At 44.1% G+C, this 18495-nt stretch overlaps 2 protein-coding genes and 1 long non-coding RNA gene across 4 annotated transcripts in view; 2 read left to right on the forward strand and 1 right to left on the reverse strand.

Annotated features, from left to right (window-relative positions):
• Positions 1–21: 21 nt before the first annotated feature.
• SGPP1 (sphingosine-1-phosphate phosphatase 1) overlaps positions 22–18495 on the forward strand; it is a 34095-nt gene continuing 15621 nt past the window's right edge. The window contains exon 1 of the mRNA XM_008138960.3: positions 22–978. Within this exon, the coding sequence (XP_008137182.3) occupies positions 259–978 (720 nt within the window). The 5' untranslated portion in view covers positions 22–258. The remainder of the gene's footprint in view (positions 979–18495) is intronic.
• WDR89 (WD repeat domain 89) overlaps positions 930–18495 on the forward strand; it is a 92231-nt gene continuing 74665 nt past the window's right edge. The window contains exon 1 of the mRNA XM_054716002.1: positions 930–978. Within this exon, the coding sequence (XP_054571977.1) occupies positions 965–978 (14 nt within the window). The 5' untranslated portion in view covers positions 930–964. The remainder of the gene's footprint in view (positions 979–18495) is intronic.
• LOC114230613 (uncharacterized) overlaps positions 1610–18495 on the reverse strand; it is a 65225-nt gene continuing 48339 nt past the window's right edge. Inside the window, exons 3-4 of one of the 2 annotated variants that reach the window (XR_003616541.2) lie at positions 18013–18217; positions 1610–1690 (exon numbers count right to left, since the gene is read on the reverse strand). This is a non-coding gene — a long non-coding RNA (uncharacterized LOC114230613). Of the gene's footprint in view, positions 1691–13677; positions 13910–18012; positions 18218–18495 lie in introns of those variants that run through there. The other variant, XR_008556086.1, reaches the window with a different exon arrangement.

The raw sequence follows: 18495 nt of genomic DNA on the forward strand, positions 1-18495 counted from the left end.
CGCCGGCGCGTGGAGGCCGCGGGCGGTGGCGGAGCGCGCGCCGGCGAGGGAGGGGCGCGCGGTGGCTGCTGCGGCCTGTGGCGCCGTCACCCAGCAGAACCCGGCGGGTGGAGCGAGGCGCCGCTGCTCGCCACTGCTGCCGCCGGCCCGGCGCGCGGGAACGACTCGGGGCTGCGCCGGGGGCCGGCCCGCCCTCCCGCCGCCGCCGCCGCCGCCGTCGTCGTCCTCCGGTTCGCGGACCGCGCGGGTCCCGTTACCATGTCGCTGAGGCAGCGCCTGGCTCGGCTGGCTGCCCGTCTGCAGGACCCGCAGAAAGTGGCCCGCTTCCAGCGGCTGTGCGGGGTGGGAGCGCCGCTGAGCCGCTCCGCCGCGGCCGCCGCCGTTCCGAGGGAGGGCGAGAAGGCGGAGGCGCCGCTCTCCGGGGACGCCCGGTGCCGAGAGCGACAGCCTGGGGCGTGCGGAGGCCCCCAGCCCCCCGGGAGCGACCGCAATCAGTGCCCGGCCAAGCCGGGCGGCGGCGGCGGCGGCGGCGGCGGCGGCGGCGGCGCCCCCAACGGCGTGCGGAACGGGCTGGCCGCCGAGCTGGGCCCGGCCTCGCCGCGGCGAGCGGGCGCCCTGCGGCGAAACTCGCTGACGGGTGAGGAGGGCGAGCTGGCCCACGTGAGCAACTGGCCGCTCTACTACCTGTTCTGCTTCGGCACGGAGCTGGGCAACGAGCTCTTCTACATCCTGTTCTTCCCCTTCTGGATCTGGAACCTGGACGCCCTGGTGGGCCGGCGGCTGGTGATCGTCTGGGTGCTGGTCATGTACCTGGGCCAGTGCACCAAGGACGTCGTCCGCTGGCCGCGGCCCGCCTCGCCGCCCGTGGTCAAGCTGGAGGTCTTCTACAACTCCGAGTACAGCATGCCCTCCACCCACGCCATGTCCGGCACCGCCATCCCCATTTCCATCGTCCTCCTCACCTATGGCCGCTGGCAGGTAAGGTCCCTTCTTTCTCCCCGCCCCGCTCAGCCCGCGGGCGTTCAAGGAACCGGGAGTTCTCTCTGCGGTCCACGGTTGTTATTTTAACGTGGCAGCTCGTTCCCCTCCCGAACTTCTCTTTTCTGCAGGGGTTCACGGCGCCCACAAACACAGGCCCATGCCCTAGGTTTGAGAAAGCAAGTGATGGGGGGAGACCCGGAGACTTGGGCCGTCTAACCGTGTGTTAACAGCAACGCCTTTCCCAGGACCCAGAGGAAACGCTGTTTTTGAAGTCGTGCGTGACCATTGGGCTTGGATTGAGTTTTTAGACGGGTGGAATCCTTGTGATGCACGGGATGTAGTTGTGATTAAGGATAATGTCCTTATAATTGAATTGTCCGGGAACCAAGATGACGTTTCCACCGGGGTAGATGGTGGTGTCGTCCCGCAAACGGATCGTTTCAGGCGTAGGTCAAGTGTTTAGCTTTACTCTGAGACACAGTGTTTGAAACAGTATAATTCCAAAACAAACACGGTCAGACCAGGCAATGAAGTAATGACTTTTAAACGAAAGAGCTACCCCGTTATGGAAGTTAGTGGAGAACAAACAGCCCGAGTTCTCTCTTTAAGGGGTGTGGTTGCAAATTTGCTGACGTAGCAGATTTTAGCTTCTGGATCACTGATCTGTAGTATCAGTTGTGGAGCTCCTGCATTAGGCTTGTTGCATTAGCTTTAAAAAAAAAAAAAAGTGTGGTTTTATTCTTAAAACGAGAGTTCTTGATCAGATTAGTGGGTTTGTAAAAAATGGCAAGCAGGGTAAGCCTGACAATTTGAGAAGAGTATTTACTGGTAAACTTTTTATATTTTGCCCACTTCTTCATTAGTCAACAGAGCCAAATATCAACAGTACAACGATTGAAATTTCTTTTGAGAGCCAAATTTTTTAAACTTCTTCTAATGCCACTTCTTCAAAATAGACTGGCCCAGGCCGTGGTATTTTGTGGAAGAGCCACACTCAAGGGGCCAAAGAGCCGCATGTGGCTCTCGAGCCGCAGTTTGCCTACCACGGGGCTGGTCCATAAGTTAAGCTTAAAAACTCTTTCTTAAAGATGCAAAAGTTATTCTTAGACTGCTGTCTTGTTTTATCAGTGTTTTAAATTGTAAGACCAGTCCCTTAATTTAAGAAGAAAGTTAATATTTATGGGGGAATCTAAGGAGTCAGACTTTCTCCAGGTTTTTTCCGTTAAAGCATAAAATCATCTTACACTGAGAAATACACATTCTGTGTAACACTTCTTTATGATAAGCTTACTTCTTCCAGATTTAGTTTCATTATAGATAAAATCTTGTTCCCACGGACACTTCTGTGCAGTGCATCTCTCTTACAGTACATGGAAAATACGCAATGTGCGTACTAAGAATGACAGAACTACGAGGGAAGGGTACCAAGGACGGGCTTTTTTCCTTTTTAACTAAAGGAGATTTACAGTAATATTCAGATTATAAAGTGGTGCCGCCTGTCTTGTGTACAGATAAATATCTCAAATTTTATTTAATCTAAATATTTCATAAGTTAAGGTACTGTATTCAGTTATGTTTGGCATGATATTCACTGTTTAGCTAATGTTTTTCATATATTCATGAGACTTTCAGGAATCTATAATCATGTAACTCCTCCTCAATGAGTAGTTATGTTGCATGCTATTAATATTAGCAGTCCAAGTAAGAGAAAATAGTTATTTATTACTCATCATTCATTCAGAACATGCTAACAGGAAGTTTGAACAACCTAATATATTTAATTCAAAGTTTGAGGAATTTGTATGCAATTTTAGAATTTGAGCTATACAGGATTTTAGAAATTTCCTAGTTGCAAACTGTCATTTTACACATGTGGAAACACCAATTACATTCAAATTCATCTTATATAATTAATTTAAGTTTCTTATTTTACATTTTTTACTATATGTCTAAATTTGAGTAATTGTTTATCTTTTGGTTAGTTGTTTTGAAAGAAAGGCTCCCTTTTATGAAAGTTTTATGTTTACAATTGTTTGACTGTAATAATTCAGTACAAAAATAAAAAATGATATTTTTTATTGATTTTTAGAAAGGAAGGGGGAGAGAGAGAGAGAGAGAGAGATTTGTTGTTCCACCGACTTACGCATTCATTGTTTGACTCCTGCATGTGCCCTGGCCAGGGATCTAACCTGCAACCTTGGTGTATCAGGATGACACTCTAACCAACTGAGCTACCCAGCCAGGGTGACCTTTTTTAAAAAATTTGAAAAAATAAAAGTTTAATACGTATGCATGGGGGACTCACACAGACATGGTAAATCCATGAAAATTCTCAAAGACAGTGAGCCAACACTGGGTATATAAAACTATTTAAACAAAGGAAAAGGGGGAAGGTGGGGAAAGGGGTATTTTAGAAGGGAGAATGGGCCAGGTGAAAAAGGGCAGAACACACTGGACAGGAACATCCCCCAAGGCCACTCATAAACAATGGGACACAGTGGATATCCAGACAACAGGCAGGTGCCTGAAGCCCTCTTATTTACCATATTTAATTCAAATTAGGGCAAGGTAGTATCCTAAAATACCCTTCCTGGAGCATGTTTTTCTCTATCTGTATCTCTTAGGCAGGAAAGGAGGGGGAGTGGATAGTCTAAGGTTCTGAGTTTTTTGTTTCTTAATAACTGGCTTAAAGTCAATATCCAAAAAGCAGCTTCAGGTTGGCATAATTTTTGTCCCTTTAGTCTTGCCTTTGAAATCCTACATAATAAAAGGCTAATATGCAAACGACCAAATGGTGGAATGATCGGTCACTGTGATGCATGCTGACCACCAGGGGGCAGACACTCAACGCAGGAGCTCCCCCACTGCTCAGCCAGAAGCCGGGCTCATGGCTGGCGAGCACAGCGGGGGAGCCTCTCCTGCCTCTGTGGCAATGCTAAGGATGTCTGACTGACGGCTTAGGCCCACTAAGCCATCAGTCGGACATCCTCCCAGGGCTCCTGGAAGCTAGAGGGCGCAGGCCAGGCTGAGGGACACCCCCCAAGTGCACGAATTTCGTGCACCAGGCCTCTAGTTTTAAATAATAAACTTTCCACATTCTAGAAGCAACCAGTAAGTTGGTAGCTTCCTCCATATTTCATTGAGTCATGCAGTTTCGAGAATAATTCAGTTCAGTTAAATGTGTTGAGTTTCATTTCAGGAGGCTTTAATGCACATAGGTTCCCAAAGTGAGGCCTATATTGTGTATGCAAGCAGTCAGGTATTTAATAAAGATTATGTCTATGAATACAGAAGAAAAAAAGGGTAATGATCAGAGCAAATTATAAACCAGTTCCTGAGTTTATAAGGATGTCAGTCAAGAAAATTTCTGGATGTAAGCCACAGTTTCTTTTGCTGGAATGAAGGTAGGCAGTGACTGTCTGATCTTACTTGTCTGCCTTGTTTAATGTCTCTGACAATGTCATCCGGTGCTCTGGTGGATGCTGCATGGCTTACAGAGCATCAGTCACTGAGACTGTTTAAGTACGAGCTGTTGTGGCGATTTTTCTCAAGTCTATATTATGTGCTTTAGCTGCCATTTAGAATTGCAAGACTCAGAAAAACTTTAGTTCTTAGTAATTCCATGTCAAAGGATGGTAGAAAAATGAAAAGTTTGGAGGGTTATAGCCAAATATTTAAGAAAATTAGAAAAATTCAGGAGCCAGTCCAGTATATAGGTGAAAATTAAACCTTAAATACAGTTAACTGAACTAGAGTCTAATATCCATAACTGTGTATTATGCAGGGTGTGGCAAAAGTAGGAGTATGCGAAACAGAGTTTATCATGTATTATTACTTATTAATTATTGTATTATTTTCCATATAAACAACTTAAACCTACATTTGCCCAACCCTGTGTAGATTCTATGGGAACACAATTTCTCTCCCTAAAATCACCCTCATTTTTCTCAAAGATGGTCACTTACTGCCTAAGTATAGTTTCAATTAATTTGGCTTGATTATTTGCAAAAATTCAACAAGAATAGTGATTGATCCTATAGACTCTCTTAAATCTGAGTCTCACAAGGAATCTCCAGATTGAACTTTCAATAGCCTCTCAGGGTGAAGAAGCCACGCCACATAGTTGCCATCTGACTTTCCCATAGATTTGGGTGAATTCCTCAAGTTCTCGAGGTACCCCAGAATGCTTTAAGGTTCTTTCTTTGCCATCTCCCAGGAAAGCCACCTTCATTTTCACCTGGAAAGACCACTATGAACCATGGAAATAAGCAGGGTACCAAACAGTTTTTCCAAGGGGCTTTTATCGGCTTCCAAAGTCAATCTTTTTTTTTTTTTAATTACTCAGAGAGGCAGGAAGGGAGAGAGAGAAACATTGATTTGTTGTTCCACGTATTTAGGCATTCATTGGATGATTCTTGTATGTACCCTGATAGGAGGTTGAGCCTGCAACCTTGGTGTATTGGGACGACCCTCTAACCAGCTGAGCTACCTGTCCAGGACCAAAGTCCATCTTAATTCCTTAAAGCTTTCTGGTGACATCCACAGTCTATGCAGGTGTCGCTTAAAAATGACATTCACTCAAGATCTTGTTTAATAAAACCAGTTTCCACCTGGTGGTGTGGCTTAGTGGTTGAGCGTTGACCCAAGAACCAAGAGATCAAGGTTTGATTTTTTTAAAAATAGATAGCATTGTTCTTAAAACATAAAAATAAGCTATATATGCCTTGAGAAGATAATGTGTATGCACACATATATGCAATATCCACAAATATTTGTGTTCTAAACAAAATGACCTTTACTGAGATCTAATGCAGATTTGATCACCCTTTTCCTCTATATTCCTGACATAAATAAATAAATTTAATCGACATAAGAGCTTTGGAAAAGAAAAGTACGTAAGAAGATATTCTATCAAAGTATAGTTTATTATGGATAATAAAGGATGACATCTGTGAAATCATGAAAAGATAAGAGGAAGGAAGGCAAGAAGTCAGACGTACAAAAGTTGATCACAAAAGACAAAGACCAGAAATTGCTTCAGGAGCCAAGGGAAGCTGGTCACTGTGGTAATCCTGGCAAGAAACAGTTTATGGAAAATAAAATTGGTTTGCTACTTTTTTTTTTTTACCTAGCATTTAAAATGCACATTTTCATGATTTTTAAAAATGCTTATTGTTAATTGTTGATTTAAAATTAATTTTACTGATTTGAATGGAAAATTCAACATTTACATAAAAATACAAAGAGAAGAGCCCGACTGGCATGGCTGAGTGGTGAGTGCCAACCTGTGAACCAGGAGGTCACAGTTTGATTCCCGTCAGGGCACATGCCTGGGTTGCCGGCTCCATCCCCAGTGTGGGGCGTGCAGGAGGCAGCCAATCAATGATTCCCTCTCATCATTGATGTTTCTATCTCTCTCTCCCTCTCCCTTCCTCTCTGAAATCAATAAAAAAATATTTTAAAAAAATACAAAGAGAAGAGTATATTTCTCTTTTCTGTTTCAAAGATAGCAGGATCTCTTTTCCAGAAGGATTTATTGTTTTATATTTCTTGTTTAGCCTTCTACAGATAGTCTTTATTTTTATGGACATATATTTATATAGTTTATATTTTACACAGATGGTAACATACCATACTGTTCTGGACCTTGTTTTTTTTTTTTTTCACGTAGAAATGTACTGTGGAGATTTTCCTTTTGCTTAACTCAGAAATTAATAAGTACTAATATTGTGCTTGGGATTGTTTTCAATGCCTTAAATGACTTAACTTTTCTAATTGCCATAAAACCCTATGAGAATTATCACTTCTTTGTAGAAGAAACTGAGGCAGAAGGAAGTTAAGCAACTTGTGCAAGATGACTCAGCAAGTACATAACAGAGCCTGGATTCAAACCCAGGAAGTTTGGCTGCAAAATGACACTATGCTGCTGTTATACTGCCTGTCCATAGTAGTATTCTCTGTATTACAATCATGTGCCAAATAATGACATTTCCACCAAGGAAGGACCACATTTATAAAGTTGGTCCCATAAAATAATAATGGAGCTGAAAAATTCCTATTGCCTAGTGATATGGTAGCTGTTCTCATGTAGTAGTGCAAAGTATTACACAAGTACTTTCTGTTATGTCACAATTGCCTTCTGTATTCAGTACAGTAACATGCTGTATAGGATTGTAGTGGACCTAGGAGCTGTAGGGAAACAGTATGTCACCCCAAAATATGTCTTTTTGACAGAAAGCTATTTTGGGCTGGTTAATTTTAAGAAATCGCCCAGCTGGCATGGCTCAGTGGTTGAGCATCGACCTATGAACCAGGAGGTCATGGTTCGATTCCCAGTCAGGAAACATGCCTGGGTTGCTGGCTCGATCCCCAGAGTGAAGCGTGTAGGAGGCAGCCGATCAATGATTCTCACTCATCATTGATGTTTCTATCTCTTCCTCTCCTTTCCTCTCTGAAATCAATAAAAATATTTTAAAAATAAATGGCACACATGGGAGAAGCTCTAAAATCAAGTAGAATTTGCCCTTTGTGTGTGGAACAGGGTGCTGACCTATCTTCTCAATGCAGATGAAAAGACATAAATAAATCTGCATAACAACCTTACCCTTGTTTACTGTTCTTTCTTAGTAACCTCTCTTCACTGAATCCTTCCACCTGAAACATCTATCTTCTACTGAAGACGGTATTTTAAGGTGGTGGTCTCAGCCATTTGGTGAGATAAATCAGTTTTCCTGCGTCTCTCCCATATACACTGAGTGGCCATATTATTAAGATCTCTGAATGCATAATAATCTGGCCACTCAGTGTGTGTGTGTGTGTGTGTGTGTGTGTGTACGCACATATGTATATATGTGTGTGTGTGTGTGTGTATGTGTATGTGTGTGTGTGTGTATATATATATATATATATATATATATATATATATATATGAGGCCCAGTGCATGAATTCGTGTATGGGTAGGGTCCGGCCAGCCTGGCCAGGGGGAGGGGACATGGGTGGTTGGCCGGCCTGCCTGCTGGTCGAACTCCTGGTCGAGGGGACAATTTGCATATTAGTCTTTTATTATATAGGATATACACTGAGTGGCCAGATTATTATGTGTTCAGAGATCATAATAATCTGGCCACTCAGTGTATACAGGAGGTGTTACTAAACTTCTGTTTGTTTTTCTCCTATTAATATGTCTTTTATTCCTGTGATGTCTCAGCCAAGAACCCAGGAGAATAGAGGGGAAATTATTCCTCCCTGGAAAGCTAGGTGTGTAGTAGACTGTACCATCTACATTTGTGTAGGTGCACTCTGATGTTTGCACAACCAGAAATCACCTAAAGACACATTACAGACCTAGCTGGCTTGGCTCAGTGGATAGAGTGTCAGCCTGTGAACTGAAGGGTCCCAGGTTCGATTCCGGTCAAGGGCACATGCTCAGGTTGTGGGCTTGATCCCTAGTAGGGGCCATGCAGGAGGCAGCTGATCAATGATTCCCTCTTATCATTGACTAGAGGCCTGGTGCACAAAATTCATGCACGGGTGCCAACCCTAGGCCTGGTTGGCGATCGAAGCTCGAGCATCTGGCATGGAAGGACAGATCCCAGCTGACCTCTGGGCCCTGGGCAGCACCTGGGCCCCTGCACACCCCTCTCCACCTGAGTCACGGCGCCCGAGTTCCCAGGTGGAGATGTGGTGAACGCAGTCGATGCCACTGGCCAGAGCGCAGTGTGGGCCTCTGGGCTGCCCAGCAGCGCTGCATGGAAGCCGGGCAGGCAGCGCACTCTCTGCTGGCTGGCCTCGCAGACCGGCTCCTGAGGGAACCCACGGGGAGCCCGCCCCGCCCCTGAGGTCCGTGCGGGTGTAGGGTGGGCTCCTCCCGGGCACCTGGCACCTGAGCGTTGGGGGCTTCTCTGGCATCTTGGGGGAGGGTAGCAGGGGGAGTGAGAGCGAGCTCTGCGGACATCCCGCATTCTCGCTGCACCTCTGTCCCTCTCACCCCCGTCCCCAGGTAGCCGGCGAGAGGTCGCAGCCCCCCCGCCCAGGCACCACGGGAGGTTGGTCACTGCCACTCACCCCCAGTTCCCCGTCCCAGCGTAGGGACCGGCCCCCAAAAGGGTGATCAGGGCCTGCGGGTCACCATCTGCGGGGTGATCAGTCGTGGCGGGGGAAGGGGGAGGGCAGGGGATGCCCAGCTCCCTCAGTGCCTGGGAGCTGGGCAACAGCCCCACCCCCTGCCGCTGCTGCTGATCTGTGGGATGATCGGCAGGGCTCGACCAGGCCCCTGCTCGCACCCCCCTTGGCCTGGCGCCGCCCGCTCATCTGCTTCACCATCCTGCCACGGTCCTGCTCTTGTCAGGGCTCATCAGGGCCGGCAGCGCCTCCACTGCCGCCCGCTGCCAGTGCAGCATCACTGACACCTGCCATGTTCCGCGCCATCCCCTGGTGGTCAGTGCACATCATAGCGAGCGGTCGAACTCCCGGTCAAACAATTTGCATATTAGACTTTTATTATATAGGATGTTTCTCTCTCTCTCCCTCTCCCTTCATCTCTGAAATTAATAAAAATAGAAAAAGATGCATTACGGCGCATTTCTCATTTCTCAACATAGCCCCATCATTAAGTGGTGCACGACTGTATGTATAGAGCTAATTTTTTCACATTTGCATGATGTTCCACTATATTTATATAGCATAATTTATTTAATAAGTGGACTGTTCCAAGACTGCCTTTTTAGAGCCTCCTCTATTTTTTCTCTATTAGATTGTTGGTATTTTACCTACTAATATTTTTAAACTATACTTCTGATATTTTTATTTGTCTTAGTGGTTGCTCTACCTTCAAATAATGTTATACCACTTCAGGTATAGTAGATCCTCAAATAACATTTCATTCAGCGTTGTTTTGGTACAGTGTTGATGGGGGGAAAAAATCAATTTCTGGCCAGACCACTGTCATAATGTGAAGTTTGCATGTTTTCCCCATTTCTGCATGGATTTTCTCTGGGTACTCTGGCTTTCTTTCCACTTCCCAGAAATGTCCATATTAGGCTAACTGGTGTGTCTAAATGGCCTCTGGTCTAAATGAGAGAGAGAGAGACAGCGACAGAGAGACACACACACACACACACACACACACACACACACACCTTTGGTGATAGAAAGGCATCCTGTCCAGGGGTTCCCCCTGAGCTGCCTGCAGAGGCTGTGACGAACTGCAACCTTGAACTGGAATAAGCAGGTTGGAAAGTACCGTATTTTCCGGCATATAAGACGACTGGGCGTATAGAAGATTTTCCTGGGTTAAAAAGTCATCTTATATGCCAGAAAATACGGTAATTATCTTACTTTTAAAATTAATCTTTCTTAAATGTATGTATAGCTCACATTTATTTCAGTGTTTAATACTGGAGTGTTTTGAGTCTTATATATATATATATATATATTATTGGTTTCAGAAAGATGAAGGGAAAGGGAGAGATAGAAACATCAATGATGAGAGAGAATCATCAGTTGACTGCCTCCTGCATGCTGGGGTTTGAGCTTGCAACCCAGGCTTGTGCCCTGACCTGGAATTGAACCATCACCTCTTGGTTCATGGGTCGACATGCAACGATTGAGCCACACTGGCTGGGCTTGAGTCTTTATTTAGAAGTTTGGTGATGTTTTTGTGACCAGAAATATGCTGTAGAAACCTAATTCTTGTTATCAATTAGCCTATGGTAAAGTTGCTTTTGTTATCTCATTTTACTTAAAGTTGCACTTTCTAAGACTTTATCTACAATATTAACTGAGGACTTGCTCCGTCTTTAGTCATCTGCTTATATTCCTGCCTGGTGATCAGCTTTTTGCAGTCTGGAATCTCCAGGTGTTTTCCCTTTTGCTGAATTTGGTATCTCCATAATGAATCTCAAAACAACCTGGTGTCTTGCTCTGCAGAAAGCGCTGCTAGATGTGCTGTAGTTGTTGATAGCAATTATTTCTCTCTCCTCCATGAAAAGTTGCCTGCCTCACTTGTCACTCGCCTGTGATTGAAATTTCTTCCTTCCTTCCTTCCTTCCTTCCTTCCTTCCTTCCTTCCTTCCTTCCTTCCTTCCTTCCTTCCTCCCGCCCTCCCTCCCTCCCTCCCTCCCTCCCTCCTCCTTTCTTTCTTCTTTCTTTTTTATAAGAGAAAGTTTATTTATAAAGTCATAGAGGTAGAAGAAATGAGCTGTAGAAGAAATGGGCTCAAAAAATAAGTTACAGAGGCAAAAGCAAGGTCCTTGGAGCTTACGGGAAAGCGGGAGAGAGATGTGCCTTGAGAGATGAAAGAGGGAGGAGAGGTGCAGGTCTGCTCCAGAAAGGAGAGAGAGAGCACCGCTGGACATACTCCATAGAGAGAGAGAGCTGCCTGCAGTTTTAAAAACTACCAGTTGCTCTAGCAGCAACAGGTTTTAATTTGAGTTCTTCAATTCCTTTCTGTAATTCTGTGCGTCTTAATTTAGCTTTCTGTATTAGCATCATCTGCTTCTTCCTTGGTCAACGTTCTAACCTTCCGCACTTCAGGGAGCCTGGTCAAGTATTCTCTCCACTTTAGATTTCCTGGTTCCAGAGGTGGCTGGTGAAGTGCCCCACCTCTCACCCCCATCCTTCATGGCCACCTGCCCACCATGGCCCCATGGTCCACTTTTATTTTAGAAGCTGTATTTTAGGCCCTGCCAGGTAGTTCAGTTGGTTGGGACATCCTCCTGATATGCCAATTCCTTATAATAAATCTCTGTGTCTATATATAAAAGCCTAAGCGACTGGTCACTATGATGCGCACTGACTACCAGGGGGCAGACGCTCAATGCAGGAGCTGCCTCCTGGTGGTCAGTGCACTCCCATAGCAGGAGCACCGTTCAGTTGACCAAAGCCAGGCACTGGGTTCACAGCTGGCTAGCACAGCTGCAGCGACGCGAGCCTCTCCTGCTTCTGTGCAGAGCTACCAAGCAGCGGCAGCAGCAGGCGCAGTGGGGCCAGGATGAGCGGGAGTGGCAGGGCGCCTGGCCGGGGCTCGGGCTCCTCCCCCGGCCGCCTGCCACTTCACGCACTGCTACTGCCTGGCCTGCGGGGATTGGGCCGAAACTGGCAGTTGGACATCCCCTGAGGGGTCCTGGATTGAGAGAGGGCACAGGCCAGGCTGAGGGGACCCCACCGGTTCACGAATCCATGCACCAGGCCTCTGTGTGTGTGTGTGTGTGTGTGTGTGTGTGTGTGTGTATACATACATCCTATTGAAGTTAGTCAAGTTAATTGCAAGTCATTTTTTTGACTTTTACTAACTTCAATGGTTCTGTTTCTCTGGAGAAACTCTAATACATGTCATAAATTTTCCAATCAGCAAAAATTTCTAGAAACATGAATAAAATTTTTTATATTCCTACAAAATAGTTTTTACACTATTGGGTGTCCTTAGTGTAGAATATTATCTCCATATAGAGATGAGGAACTTGTGATGCCATGAGATTATGAAACTGGCCCATTTTTCCACACCTGAAGAAATAGGCACCATTTGGGGAGTCTGCCTCACTGACAGCCCTCTATAAGCTCCCTCACTTATAGGGCAGCCAATACTTTCTGTATATAATCTTGTCCACCAGGATTTGAGAATAGATACTGAGTTTGGGCAGGGTTCCTCAATGAAGAAGTACATTCAGAAACCATCTGCCATGTGGACTGAAGAGCAGAGAAGCTAGTCTGCAGAAAAAGAATGAAGCAAATATATCAAAAGAAGAGATGGTCCTATGACTGTCCTGTTTATAGTTCCAGTTTCTTCTTAAAGCTTAGCCTCATTTTGCCTTAGGGTTCTGTGAGATTCTCTGTATCCTTATATCTTTTTTTTCCCCTCAAGATTTCTGTTATTTAGAGTCCCAATAAATGCATTAGTAAATGGCTAGAGCTAGCCTGTAGAGTTCCAAAAACCCATATTTTAAACTATGACATAATCAGTAAACGTTGGCATATTCATTGTTTTGTGGTATATATAGTTTTATGATAAACATTATAATGTATGAATCCTTGCCCACATTTCTGTGTAATATAGAACTGGTATACAATTCTAGGAGAGAGATTACTGGGTCATTGTATATACATTTAGAACATTTAGAGCTCTTTTATGTATAGACAAAAAGGCTTTCCAGAAAGATTACATCTATTTTCATTAACATAACAATGTATGAGAACAAGGCAGATATATCATTAATGTGTTATTGTTGTCAAATGTTATTTACATATACACTATCCATTCCTCAAATTCAAAATGTAATTTTTTCTGGTGTCTGCCTTTGTCTATATTTAAGTTACTCTAAAAATTTTAAATTCTGTTATAGTTTTTGTAATTGCTTTAATTGCAAGTAATTTTATTGACTTCTTTTACTAACTTCCATGAATGTAAGTGGAAAATGCCATAACGTAAAAAATAATTGTGATTATGTGTGATAAATAGTTAAGGAAAGCATATCAGTAAGAATACAACTGTTCAGTCGAATAACTGAAGGAAATGTTTAGATAAGTGTTCCTGTAGTAGGTTGTGCAATGAAAAGATTAGAAAGTATGTAATTAAAAGCTTTAGGAGGTCCTGTGGACTATTTTGGTTTTGGTAAATTTTTATTAATTTGAAAATAATGTGAGGACTTACACATTTTTCTTTCATCTTTTTTTTATAAGACCTAAAGATAGAGTTTAAGTAAAAACCTTATTTGAGGAGATACATAAATTCAGCTGATAAAGGTCAACATTCTCCAAGAAAAAGAAAATAGAAACTAGGAACTCCTGCCAAACTTAAATTATTACCTACTGTATTTGTGTGTGATAAAATGTAGAAAATAACAAGCATAATAAATTGTAAAAGGCATCAGAATAGGCCACTAGAATACACTATTACATGTTATTTAGTGTGTCTTGGGTCTGTTTCTTCATCTGTAAAGCAAGGAGAGTGAAATTAATACCTTTAGCATCTCATACCTCTAAGTGAAATTTGTACTTAGCTCCATTATAAGAAAAATATAATTAAAAACTAGCAGCCCGTTTGCACGAAGATTCGTGCAATAGACCTTCATTCACCTGGCTGCCTGCACCAGTTTTCTGCCGGCACCGGGGACCCAGGCCTTGGCTGTGGTCACCGCCTTCTGCCTTCTTTCAGGGTCAGGGCTTGGCCCCGGGCAGCGGCCTTGGGCTCTGCTGCACCCCAGCATCCCTGCTAAGGATCGTAGGAGCCGACCCCCGGTGGTTGCCTGCTATCCGTGCAGGCTCCCCGCTGGTGCCCAAGGCCGGGAAAGCCTCCGCCTGAGGCTTTCCTGGCCTTGGGCTCCGCTGCACCCCAACGTCCCTGAGATGGTTTCCTGGTGGGCGTGGCTGGTGGGCATGGCTTGTGGGTGTAGCGAAGGTATGGTCAATTTGCATATTACTCTATTATTAGGTAGGATTATTAGGTAGGATAACTGAGTGATGCCCTAGCCAGTTTTGCTCAGTGGATAGAATGTTGGCCTGGGGACTGAAGGGTCCAAGGTTTGATTCTAGCCCAAGGCACATACCTCAGTTGTAGGCTCAATCCCTGACCCTGGTCTGGACGCGTGTGTGCAGGAGGCAACCAATCTATGTGTCTCTCTCAGTCTCTCCCCCTCCTTTCCACTCTCTAAAAATCAATGGAAAAATATCCTCAAGTGAGAATTAAGAAAAAAAAAAATTTCATCTATTAACATTTTAATAAAGAACAAATCCACATTCATTTCTTTTAACATCTGCCTACAATTGAACTTTGGGTTTTAAAAAAATCCAGCCTTGTTTATTTATCAGAAATAAAGGGTTGAATTAGATAGGAATAGAAGTAGAAAGTGAGAGTGGCCTGGCCAGTGTGGCTCAGTGGCTGAGCATTGACCTATGAACCAGGAGGTCACAGTTTGATTCCCGGTCAGGGCACATGCCTGAGTTTCAGGCTTGATCCCCAGGAGGGGGCATGCCGGAGTCATCTGATCAATGATTCATCATTGAGGTTTCTATCTCTCTCTCCCTCCCCCTTCCTCTCTGAAATCCTATCTAATAAAATAGTAATATGCAAATTGGCCATCACTCCAACACACAAGATGGCCGCCCACATGTGGACACAAGATGGCCGCCACAAGATGGCCAGCAGGGGAGGGCAGTTGTGGGGGACCAGGCCTGCAGGGAGGACAGTTGGGGGGGACCCAGGCCTGCAGGGAGGACAGTTGGGGGGGACCCAGGCCTGCAGGGGAGGGCAGTTGTGGGGGACCAGGACTGCAGTGGAGGGCAGTTGGGGGGGACCCAGGCCTGCAGGGGAGGGCAGTTGGGGGGGACCAGTTCTGCAGGTGAAGGCCGTTGGGGGCGACCAGGCCTGCAGGGGAGCAGTTAGGCGTCAATCAGGCTGTCAGGGGAGTGGTTAAGGGGGTGATCAGGCTGGCAGGCAGAAGAGGTTAGGGGCAGTCAGGAAGGCAGGCAGGCGAGCAGTTGGGAGCCAGCAGTCCTGGATTGTGAGAGGGATGTCCGACTGCCCGTTTAGGTGGGATCGGGCCTAAACAGGCAGCTGGACATCCCTTGAGGGGTCCCAGATTGGAGAGAGTGCAGGCTGGGCTGAGGAACACCCCCCCACACACACATGAATTTTGTGCCCCGAGCCTCTAGTCAATAATAAAAATATATATTTTTTAAAAAGTGAGATTGGAAGACTGGATTTACTATTTCTTTTGTGTCTACACTCAGTTTTGCAGAGGCAGTCAGGAATTTCTTCATCTTAATTAACTATGTGGGAAACTGTGGTCTTCCTGCAGCTCTAAAATGACATAAGCCATAACACATAGCCTTTCTTTTTCTTTCCTCACAAATCCCTTCCCTATAATAGGAATTGAGAAATGGATCCTATTTTGTTAACATAAGGCTATATTAACTAGAATGGTAACAATTAGTACTTTCCTTATTATGGTTTGTAATATATAATTAATATATATGATTGTAATTAATATTTATGTGATGAATTCTATTGTTAAACTGATACTTTGTGATTTGAGTTCAAAAGAGAAACAGTAACTAAAATGACATCAGATATGAATAGGTCAAAACAATAGATTGAATTGAAAATGTTTCAGTTCACATTTTTTTTAAATCCTCACCTGAGGATGTGTGTGTTAATCCTCACCCAAGGATATTTTTCCCATTAATTTTTTTTAGAGAGTGGAGGCGGGGGAGAGAGAAGGAGAAAGAGAAAGAGACAGAAACATCACCCGTAAGGTAGACACATCCATTGGTTGCCTCCCACATTCACCTGAACCTGGTTGTGGAATTGAACCCAAGAACCTTTGGTCCATGTGACACTAACCATTGAGCAAAACTGCCAGGGTGATATGTTTTTGTTTGTCTGATTTTTTTATTGATTTTTTTAGAGAGAGAAAAGCATTTATGTGAGAGAGAAACATCTATCAGTTGGTTGTCTCTAGTAAAGGCCCAGACCAGGAGTCAAACCTGCAACCTTTTGGTATATGGACGATGCTCCAACCAACCAAGCCATCTTCATATTTTTATCATTAATATGTTAATTAAATGACTGTATGTGGGTCACTTTTTGTTTTACCTATTTGAACTCATATATTATTCTACATTAGCCTACTAGTGTGGAAAGTACCGTGAGGGAAAACATGACTTTGGTTAAGTTTTTTGGTCTGTTTTGTTTTTGCATAGAAAATATGATTCATGATGGACTGTTGTATAAAGTGGTTTTTATATTTCTATAAAGCTTTGTTTTAGAAAGTGTATATTAGTTTTAAAAGCTTCAAGCTACAGAATCTGTACTTAATAAGGATTATTCTAAAACAGGCATTGGAAATTCCTTGTCCTAAGTTTATTCAAAAGGATTTTCAGATTGCAGTTTATTATGGTGGATTGCAGAGATGCTACTAGAACTTAACGTTAACACAGCCCAGGTTTGAGGTCAGGAACTGAATACTATGGTATCATTGGTAATCCCAAGTTATGAATATGATACTCTAAGACTGATTTCCTTAGTGCTGCAGGCTTATGTTTATTTCATTGAACAATTGTTTATTTTTTAAATATGGTTTTATTGATTTCTGAGAGAGGAAGGGAGAGGCAGAGAGAAATAGAAACATCAATGAAAGAGAATCATTGATCAGCTGCCTCTTGCACACCCCCTACTGGGGATCAAGCCCTCAACCCAGGCATGTGTCCTTGACCGGAATCTAACCTGGGACCCTTCAGTCCGCAGGCTGACACTCTATCCACTGAGCCAAACGAGCTAGGGCAAGAGTTGTTTTTTTAATTAACAAAAAAATTAAACAGGCCTTAGTGCCTGATGCAAAGACAGAGGCCATGGTTATCTCTCACCTAGATTATACCAACAGCCTTCTAACTGGTCTCCCTGTCTCCTCCCCCCCCCCCCCTTGATCTCTTATTGTCTAATCTCAACATAGCAGCCATCATGACAATGCTCTGCTCAAAAGTCTGCAATAGCTCCCCACTTAATTCACAATAACAGCCTCTGTTTGCGCTGGCCCCATTACCTACTCTCTCACTTCTGCTTGCTTTCTCTGCTCCAGCCACACTAGCCTCCTTGCCAGTCATATTTCCTCAGTAAGTACTTTGTTCTATTTGATCCCCTTGCCTGGTATGTGTTCTTGCCTTGGATATCTATCTGCTTAGCTAATTCTCTTTCCTCCAACTAGTCTTGCCTCAAGTCTCAGCTTCTCAGTAAAGCCTGCATTTACTGCCTTTGCTTTTTTTTCTTTTTTCTTTTTTTATTGACTTCAGAGAGTAAGGGAGAGGAGGAGAGAGAGAGAGGGAAACATCAATGATGCGAGAGACTCATTGGCTGCCTTCTGCATGCCCCACTGGGGATTGAGCCTGCAATCCAGGCATGTGCCCTGACAGGGAATTGAACCATGACCTCCTGGTTCATAGGTCTATGCTCAACCACTGAGCCACACATAGTAGTCTTTTATTTACTACTTTAACCTGCCCCACACGTACTCCTAAATATCTGATCCTTTTTCTCTTACCATTTTAATTATGATAGGCTTGATTATGCTCTGAGATGGCTTAACCCTCCAATCTTTGCTCTTCTCATTTTTGCTACATATTCATTATGGGTTAGCTTTGTTCTACTTAGAACCCCAAAATCACAGGCTGATGGAAGGTTTCCCATCTTGTGATGCATCTCTCTTCATTCCTTGTTGTGATGCATGTGGCTTTCCAGGGTCACATCTGTAGGGAAGAGAGTTCATAGACTGATTGAAAGTGGCATAAGTCCCATTCTCCCAGTCCACTGGCCAAAACTAGTCACTTGGTCCCCAGTCTAGCTGCAGGTAAACCTGAAAATGTAGGAGGAACACAAGGAATATTTGATGAATGTTTAATGTTTCTTCAATACCTGTTCTCTTATTTCTCCATAGTACTTACCACATTTGTAAAATTTATATTTTCATATATTACTCATATATTTATATAGTACATATTTTATGTTTACTGTGTAGTGCCTCTCT

This window comes from Eptesicus fuscus, chromosome 5, assembly GCF_027574615.1.
Source record: "Eptesicus fuscus isolate TK198812 chromosome 5, DD_ASM_mEF_20220401, whole genome shotgun sequence".
Lineage (NCBI taxonomy): Eukaryota > Metazoa > Chordata > Mammalia > Chiroptera > Vespertilionidae > Eptesicus > Eptesicus fuscus.